We start from the raw sequence: 9,984 nt of genomic DNA on the forward strand, positions 1-9,984 counted from the left end.
TCAGTATAGTGCCTCTGCCATCTACCCTGTTGCTCAAACCTGGGAATCAATCTTGATTTCTCTTTCACTTCATTAATCCAATATATCAGCAGGTCCTATCAGCCCTTCCTTCAAATCCTATCTGGAATCTGTTTACTTCCTTCTATCACCACTGCCCTCACCCTAGTCCAAGCCACAGCATCTCATGCCTTGTCGCCTATGAGAGCCTCCTGGACTCCTCTGCACTCACTCCAATTCCTTCAGATCTTGTCCTTTCAACTCAGAAGGAAATCCATGTCCTTACTCTGGCCTGTAAGGGCCCACAGTTTAGCCATGTCTACTTCTCTGAACCAGGGTTACTCCACTTTCTTTCTCAGTGTGCCCAAGCCATACAGCTCCCTCCTACCTCAGGCCTTTTTAAGAACTTTTCCTTCCTCTTGGAACCCCTAGGCTCTACCTCTTTGCCCAACTGGTACCTTGTTCTTTAAGTCTCTGCTTAAACGTTGCCTCCTTCGAAGAGATCTTTTCTGTGCACTCTACTTAAATTAGGTTCTCACCCCTCCATTTTCTTGTTTTCTCTATCACAGCAGTTTGTTTCCTCAAAAAATATTTACTGAATTACGAAGTACAAATTGGCAGTCACAAAATAGTCATGGGGATGTTACGTACAGCACAGGGAACATAGTAATACTGTAATAACTGTGTATGATGCCAGATGGGTACCAGATTTATCAGGAAATTACTTTGTAAGTTACAAAATAAAAATGTCAAATCACTGTGTTGTATACCTGAAACTAACATAATGTTGTATGCCAACTATAATTGAAAAAAGTAATAATAAACATGTATCGAATGAATGATGAATGAACTTATATATAGTAAATGCTTATTATTGTACTGTGTACAAGTTCATTTATTCAACAAATATTCATTGATGGTCTGAGGATAGAAACAATGATAAGTTTTGTTTTGTCTTGATGGAGCTCACACTGGATATCTCCTTAAAAGTCTTAGCAGGTTGAAAGAAAAAAGAATCGCCAACATAGAATTCTAATGGAGAAAGCCAAATCCATTTCTTTGTCTCTGTTTAGTTGACATATAGTCTTATGTGGCAAGATAAGTCTGTCCTAGCCTTTAAGAAACCATTGAACATATACCATTGGTATTTCCTCAGACACGCATAAATTATTTAAATGTACGGGGGACTTTTTTTTTAACCAATAGGAAAACCATCTATCAAGATCGTTTTACTATTGAGTCCTCTTTCATTTAGTAGAAAGCAGTCTGTAAGGATAAATGATCCAACTTAAACAAAAATGATTGTACTTTCAGTATATAAAGAAAAATTATAACTGTGTTTCAGATGAATAGGAAGCTCCTTAACAATAGTAGAGACATTCAAAATAAATCAAGTAGAGACTCAAGTTTTTGAAACTCTTCTTATAGAAATAAGAGTAATTTGAACCAGATAATCAATAGGTGAAGAGGTGAACATCAAATGCACATCTATCTAATTCATTGGCCACTGGTAACCTAAAAGTTTCATAATAGAGATAAGGCATAGCTTAAGTCAAAAGCACAGTATTGTCTTATGCCAGTGTTTCTGTGGGCATGGATTGAATAAATTAAAAACTGCATCTGTGGTCCTAGAGGTGTTTTGTGTGGCCAGCCAGAGAGTGTCTAAAATTTGAATGTGAACAGCTTCACAAGGCTTCGCTCCCCAGTTTGCCAGATTCTCCACCATTCCCTGTTGTCTTTAGTCCAACCCATTCACCCATTAGTGCTAACTTTGTGACCCCTCAACACATTTGATTTTGAAGCCCCCGCTTCAAACTCTCAAGCTGTTGGGATTGTCTATAGTATGTCACAAAAAATGATCTAAAATGAGATTGCCTCCATTTTTATTTTCCTTTTTTGCATCAAATAGGGTCATTCACATGTCAAACTTCAGCTTGCCGCTATGTTTTGTATATCAAACCTCATATGGAATGAAGAGGAAGGTAAGAGATTATGAGATTTGTTCTGAAGAAAATTATGGGAAGAAAGTCTCGCTCAGGGAAGGCAGCAGGTACCCAAGATCCTGGTTAAAGGCACCAAACACTAGGCCCCAAGAACCCAACAGAGTCACCTTGACAAATCATTGGACTAGTCTGAGTCAGTTGGACAGTTAACACTGAGCCCCTACCTTGGAGTCAACAATGTAGTAGTAAGTGACAGCCCCTGCAGAGGGTGTATTGGTAAGAAATGAAAAATACAGCGTGATTGGTGAAGCAGTCAGTCAGGAGGCATCAACTGATCAGAGGTTCTCCACTTTGGCTGTATGTTAGGCTCTTCTGGGGATTTTTGCACCAGACCAATTAAATCAGAATTTAGGTGTGGGCTATAAGCATAAGTGTTTTTTAAAACTCCCCAGATGAGTCCAGTGTACAGCTAAGGTCTCGGTGCTGGGTTGGCTGCATAAAAATGAATTGGAGAACTTTTTAAAATGCAGATTTCTGGCTCTACCACTAGAGATCCTGGTTCACTGGGTCTAGACAAGGTCTTGAGTGACTAGCTCTTCAGTGGGGAGGAAGGACTCCACTCAGCAGCTGTGTTCATAACAGAATAGCAGGAGAAGAAACTGGATTGAACATACAGGCCCTAGAGTCCCAAGTACTGTCTGGGTGCCAGGGAAATAAGGCTGCTCTCAGGGAGTCCTAGCTGGAACATAGACCAGAGCAGTATGAAGTTGGACCTGCCTCATGTTAGTGGAGGCCAGTGGAGGGTGGAAGGGAACAGAATGTCAGAAACAACACCTGTTTGGGCTAGGAAGAGCCTGGCTTGGTGTGTCCAGAAAGAAGTGATGAAGCGAGTTCCAGTGGTAGAGTACTTTGTGCCAGGCTGAAGAATCTGACCTGGACCCTATAGTCAGTCCATGGAGAAATTAATTCAGGAGCAGAACTTGGGATGGACCACAGGAAGGAGAGTCAAGAGGCAGAGAGACCAATAAGAACACTGTTGAAGAATCCAAACATGAGGGGATCCAACTACAATGGGCGAGAGTGGAGGCCAAGGGGGCTGGAAGGGGTGGGGAGTGAGGGGCACTGGCAAGGCACTAGATCGTCAGTTGTACACAAAGGAGAGCGGCTGCCTGGGTCCTGTGCCCAGTAACCTGTTAGCTTTACTCTCTTAGGTTCACAAGAACGTCAGGATAAATTACGAGACATGGGCATCGTAGATATTCTACACAAACTGAGTCAGTCACCAGATTCAAACCTTTGTGACAAGTGAGTATCAAAGTAAAAGGGCCTTGCTTTGGGGTGCATTGGATTCTTTTATGAAAGAGTTTGAATTGCTTAGTAATTCACACGGCCAAGCTTAAAATCTTTTAGATTCTTGGATTCCCTTTTTAATTTTCTGTGAGCCAACTGTGTGACATTTGAGTAAGAGATCAACTAATTGTTATTTATAATAATTATATATGTAATTATTAATTATTGCCAGTTAATTAGCAAATTAATAAAGACTCTCATCTTACTCTGAATTAACATGAGCTTGGGCCATCTTAGGGGGTATCTGGAGAGGATGCAGAGGCTACTCCCTTACATTCCCTTAGTCAGTAGAATAGAAATGCATATGGCCTTTTGGAAAGCAGAAAGGAAGGCCAATAATAAAAACATTCATTAGCTCAAAACCTCACTGAACACCTGCCTTGTGCCAGTCTGGCCTGGCTGCTGGGGATACAGCAGTGACTACTGAGGAGTCCTTGTCCTCAGCTCACCATTTACTGGGAGAGGTAAGAGTCATAACCAGAGACTCCTTTAACCTCAAAATAGCTAAAAGTGTTCTTCTTAGCTATGTACACTCCCTTATAATGTAGCCTTCACTTTCCAGCTCACTTCTGTCCATAACAACAGCAAAGAACATCAACTCTTTAATTGACTCTTAAGCATAGCTCAGAAGCCCTTTATGATTTGGCTCTGCCTTTCTCATCCTCCATGTTCCCCCTCCAACCCATGCCCACCCATACCTGCCATCTGCAGTATCACACCGTCATGCATTTATACATTCTGTTCCATCTGATTTGCCATCCCAGTCCCCTCTCCTCTGAATTCCCATTCATTCAACAGATGTTTGTTTGTTGTTTAATACTAATCTCTGTCAGGTACTGTTTTAGGCATTGGTGATATAATGGTAAATAAAATTGATAAAGTCCTTGCCCTCGTGGAACTTACATTCTAGTGTAGAAGACAGACAATAAGCAAATGAATATGTAACATGATAGCAGGTTAATGAGGTGTACGATGAAGAAAAATAAAGCATGTTAAGGAAATGGAGAGTAAGAAAGTTTATGTTCATATAGATTAATTAATAAAGGCCTCTCCGAGGATGTGACATTTGATCAAAGACTTAGATGAAACGAGAGAGTCTGCCAGGCAGATGTTTAGAGGAAGAGTATTCCAGGCAGAGGGGACAGTGAATTCAGGGCCCTGAGGCAGTAGTGAGCTTGGCAGTAATGTTCAGGGAACAGCAGGAGGACCAGTGTGGCTGGAGAAAAGTAAACGAGGGGGAGAGTTGTAGAAGTGGACTCAGGGAAGTGATGGGGAGCAAGTGAAGAGCCTTTACGCCATGGTAAAGACCTTGGGTTTTATTCAGCGTTTAATAGGAAGTCGTTGGAGAGTTTTTAGCAAGAGAGACACTATCTGATTTGAACTTTTAGAAAATCACTCAGGTGGCTGTGTACAGAATCATCTGTAGCAGGGCAAGAATGGAAGCAGGGAGACCGTTAAAGGCTGTCGTCATGTAGGTAAGATATGAGGGTAGGAGTGGCAGGACGGTTGTGCAGTGGTCGGATTCAGGATTTAATCTAAAGATCGAGCCAACAGGATTTGCTCAGTGCTTTGATGTAGGGTGTTAAAGAAAAGGAAGGAAAATGCCTAGAATTGTAGCCTGAGCAACTGGTTAGGGATTTGCCATTTACCAAGACAGAGAAGAATACAGGAGAAGTAGGCAGGGCTAGGGAGAATCAAGAGTTCTTATTTGTTGTGCCAACTTTGGGATGCCTATTAGATATCCAAGGGACTGATACCCAGGAGAGTGGGACTGAGTATATAAATTTGGATGGTATATAAAGCTATGGAACTTGATGAAGTCACCTAGGGAGAATAAGATAGAGGAGAAAAAAGAGGAGGGCTCAGGACCGCACTCTGCGACCTCCCAACATTTAGGGAAAGATGAGAAAGATCTAGCAAAGAAGCAGATGGAACAACCAGTGAGACAGGCAGAGACCCAGGCACAATGGTGTCCCAAAAGCAAGGAAGGAGAGAATGCTCGGACAATGGCCATTTATCCTCCAAAACTCAAAAAGTCTCACCCCACACATTCTCCACCCTGCCCCCCAGGCTGTGCCAGGGACCCCTGTGCTTCCATAGCACCCAGAGAACATACCACTGTGTATGGCTGTCAGCTCGCTTGTCTGCTCCACTGAAGAGAAGAAGTACTTGGTAACTGCTCCTTGAGTGAATGTCTTTGCCAGACACTAGAGCACAGAGATCTGGGCCTGTGCATTCCTGAAGTTTGACATCAATTTAAAGAAGCAAATCCCTGAGTAACTGCAGCCCAAGGCTGCTGCTCAAATGCATGTCACGTCAAAAGCAAGTCAAGGCCAGCCACATGCTAAAGACTGGGTACAAGCTGTACCTTGAGAACTGGAACCTCTACCTCAGCAATAGCTGCTGACTTAAATGATGGGCTCTGTCAGCTTGTCTCTTCTGGCTGAGAGCCAGATTGTTCCTTGAGTTATTCTCCCATGTTTGTTCAGAAATGAAAACAGTTCTGGTGCAAATCATCTGTGGGATGACCTGGAACACTACGAGAGGCCTCAGCAGCATGAAGTGGGATAGGTTTGAGCCCTGGCCTACATCGCTTAGACAAATCTGGTGCTGTTTTCCCAAATTTGTATGGAACATAAGTTTTCAACAGTTCTTAAGCTTAAACCCTATTAAAGGAATCAAGGTCTGAGCTACCCTAATCCTCTAGGGAAGGATGATCTTGCCTCCAAAATTATCCATCTGAAAGACTCCTTAGGTCAGAAAGAATAGGGCGTGGTCTTGGAGGTCTAATACAAGCAAACATAGCCAACCCCTGAGACAGATCCAGAAGGAGTCTGAAATGGCAGTTTTATAGATCCCCTTGTGGATATTCCCACCACGGCACAGTAAAGTCTGTTACCTAAAGAAGACATCTCTCAGTTTCCTTCCATTTTTAAGACTTTGTACACCTATGACTTTCATACACTTACAGATGAGGAGCTATTGTTGACTAGCCCTTTCCACCCCACATTCAGATGGCCTCAGGTTTGTGCAGTGAGGTGGATGGTCATTAAGGGGTAGCACGTAGCATCATTAATAAATTTGTTTCTGTAGGAAAATGACCTTGTAGAATCCAGCTCACTCCTAACTTGGAGACTGTATAGAGCTTTTTGTTCGGAGCGATTGGACTATTTGCAACTATCATCTTTTATAGAGTCTTAGACACTTGCAAGACTATTCTTTAGTGTACCACTTTTCAAACTGTAGATCATATCTATTGCTTTATGGAAACTGCATGTTGAGTCCAGCTATTTATTGCATGCCGGATCTACTGGCATACTTTATCAGCTAATACTAACTGAAAATTTTAGGCTTTTCTTCCATAACATAGAAGGGAAAACCATTGCTGAAACCTGACTTCTAACCCCCACAATTTCAGCATCTTTAGAAACTTTACTAAGCTCATATCAGAAATAGTAAAGGAGGCCTCCTCAGTCCCAGCTCAAAGGAAGACACTTTTACAAGGATCAGGAGAGGTCAGGTCACTGCCCATGTTACATCTTTTCTGCTCCAACTAGCTACTTTCTTTCCCAGTCACCCTAACAAACCTACATCCCACATTGATCAGTATCAGGCACAATGAGAAGAATGAGATGAGATTGCAACTTTCTTCCTCAGTTTTGAGACATTGGAACCATGATACAGCCTCATCTCATGAGCTTTCAGCCCTTTGCATGGACCTTCCTCTCAGCACCTAAACACCTTCCTGGGTCAGTTTTCCTGCTAGTTTCCCAGAACCCTAAATGTCCTCCCAGTGTCCTAGAGCACTATATAAAACTTGCATGGCAATAGGAGAACATAAAGTATTCCAAATCCATGATAAATAGATGCCAGTGATAAAGGAAAACTACAGAAGGTCACTGGACTGCAGCAGGTGTAAGGGCAAGAGCAGTCCTTCCCCAGAAAACCTTAGGACGAGGGATGTATCCGGCAGGAGTTGGAAGTACCGGCTGACTGCAGATTTCTGCCGTTATGGTAGGTGCCCAGCTGGGCTCCCTCTGCCCAGTTCCCTTTGGGGATCTAACTTTTTAGACTTCCCGTACTACCATCTTTCAGCCACAGGCTTTTCCCCTTCATTATACTTTTGAGATGACGGCTAACAGGAACTTTGTGATTTCAGGGCCAAGACGGCACTGCAGCAGTACCTGGCGTGATGGGAGCACCCTGGGCACCTGCGAGCGTCCCACATCCTTGTTAAAGGAAGTACAGGAACTAGCCTCATTCGATTCCTTCTATTTGCACAAGTCACCTTGGACTGCAGGGAGCTGTTTTGCAAAAGCAATTTGGTAGGCTTAGATCTCAAATTCATCTTGAGAACATATTTTTGAGGTAGTAATTTCCTCAGAGGACTATTGTGTTTTCTTTTGTCTTGTTTTGTTTTTTTTTTTCTGAGCTACCTGGACTCTTTATTAGAACAATCAATCATTTTCCTTTGGACCTACAATTTTTTGCCTATGCTGCAGCCACTTTGTGAGTGAGAATGTGTCTGTGCACACACAGGTGTGTGTGTACGCGTGTGCGTGTGTGCACGTGGATCAGGATGAATGATGTATGTGGGGGGAATACCTCAAATTTTTCTTTTCTTATTTTGTGTGAAAATCTCTTTTCTACAGATTTTCCAGGGTTTAAGCATTGCTTGCTGTATAAAAAACTTTACTGAATTATATACAGTTTGAATGAAATGTTATTTTAAAAACAAAACAATTGTTAAGTGTTCCATAAAGGTTATGTTGAATTTTGGTCAGATGAATATTTGTAAGTAAAAAATATATGCATTTCTGAACCTCAACTTACATAGATTTTCTTTATATATAAAAAAAAAAGAAAAACAAAAAAAGAAAAAGATTGGCTATAGTTGGCCTGAATAACAGGCACGATATATGGTGCTGTGCAAAATAGTAAGCTAGCATCTTACTGCCGTCAATATCAGCCTAATTCAATAAGCTCTCAGGCTTCCAAGTCAGGTGGACAGGGTGGAGTAGAGTGAGGGGACACATTTACCATAGGTTTTTTTGAAGCATCAAAGGGAAATAGAACTACTGATAGTGAAAGCCCAACCGTGACTCTAGTGGGCTACCCTTGGCAGGAACTGGGCACCAAGTGCCCTAAGCCCCGTCATTAATATAGCAGTATCCGGCAGGATTTAGAACCAGTCATAGAACCTTATGCTCAAAATAAAGTAGGTCATCACTTCCTGGAAACAAAGTCCAATCACCTTGTGCTTCCGGAAACAGCATATATCACTGTGAAACTAAAGAAAGTTTTAGAGAACCATCTGTAGAAAGCAGCAAAGAACAGGATAGTTTAGAAAGCTGTTTTTCTCTTAGCTAACTCAGCAATTCCACACTAGTCATTTAGGACTGTTAGTGAGTGTCCTTTTGTAAAGTAAAATAGAAATTTTAGTAAAAGATGCGGCTAAGATCTTTTCCTGCTCGAAGCCAAAAGCACGGAAGTTTCAAAGAAGGAAAGGGACTCTCTCCAGGCAGACCGAAGATGACTTCTTTTCACAGTGGATATTGCTCAGCCCTTCTGTAAGCCCTTAGCTTGGCGCCTGCTCCAACATCTGGGTCAGCTTCAAGGTGAACTCAACAGAGGTTTCTCTTGACTGTTCGAAGGTAGAACGAGCCTTCCTTTTCCCTTTGTTAAAAGGTCAAAGGCCCTATGGCCAGGAAGCGGAGTCTGCGGCCCAGAAGCTTGCCACGAGTGTGTGCCACTGCAGGGTCCCAAGCACACCAGCCACTCCTGATGAGGTTGCTTGCGTTGAAGCCACCCCATCACCAACCTGTACCTTCCTTGGAAGATTCAAATATGTTTGATTGCAAATGAATGTTTTAAATGTATTTAATGCAATTTTTCTTGTTCTCAACATGACCACCCAAGATTCAAACACAGAGATTTCCAAGTGGTTATTTTTTTTAGAACATCACCGATTTAAAAATCTGTCACAACAATTATTTGGGTTTTGTGCAGCTATCCGTGTGCTAATGTGAGAGAGCCAGTTTAAAGAAAATCTAGTTTATTGGGAATAAAGCCTCATTTAGGCCCACTCCATTGACATTTCTAGTACTGAGAAAATACCCTTGTTTGGCATTTGTAACACAAGGCACTATAGAGTTGGTATTTAAAAGTACCAGGTAAATATAAAGAAACCGATAATGAATTGCTGAGACAATCTTGAACTCAGATAGCATTAGAAAGCTGAAGGCCCAATGAAGTAACACTTTCACACTTAAACTCTGTGGCTAAATCTTGCCTGTGGCTATAAACAAATGATCAAAGAAAAAGTGCTTTACTATATAATTAACTTTCTGATTTGAATGAAGGAAAATGTATTTATTAAAACGAAGCTGTTTGCTGCTTTACACAGGTGCAGTGTTCAGTCAGCAAGGAAGTGGGAGGAATGGGACGTGATCTTGTGTCTCCACCCAAGTTCTTAACTAAGCTTCTCGCTCTCTCTAATACTGCATTCTGTTTCTCCTTTTGTGCCCTGATTGTAACCCAAAATTTATGAACTAGAAAAGAATGTCCAATTTAATAAGTTGCATTTTTTTTCCTTAAGCACTTTATGCAGAACAGTACATGTTCTTCTGGTAGTGTTTGGATAATATGATTTTAACACATGCAAATAAAAGCCAAGAAAGATCATGGCAACTTC

General features: G+C 41.8%; 1 protein-coding gene across 3 annotated transcripts in view; it reads left to right on the top strand.

The window, feature by feature from the left end:
- The window catches only part of ARMC8 (armadillo repeat containing 8), a 96,981-nt gene extending 86,997 nt beyond the window's left edge, over positions 1-9,984 (top strand). For 2 of the 3 annotated variants that reach the window (XM_023538378.1, XM_011373216.2), the window contains 3 exons: positions 1,907-1,979; positions 3,152-3,245; positions 7,450-9,984. In XM_023538378.1, coding sequence (XP_023394146.1) covers positions 1,907-1,979; positions 3,152-3,245; positions 7,450-7,483 — 201 coding nt within the window. In that variant the 3' untranslated portion in view covers positions 7,484-9,984. The remainder of the gene's footprint in view (positions 1-1,906; positions 1,980-3,151; positions 3,246-7,449) is intronic. The other variant, XM_011373217.2, reaches the window with a different exon arrangement.

The sequence above is a fragment of the Pteropus vampyrus genome, unplaced genomic scaffold (assembly GCF_000151845.1).
Source record: "Pteropus vampyrus isolate Shadow unplaced genomic scaffold, Pvam_2.0 Scaffold220, whole genome shotgun sequence".
NCBI lineage: Eukaryota > Metazoa > Chordata > Mammalia > Chiroptera > Pteropodidae > Pteropus > Pteropus vampyrus.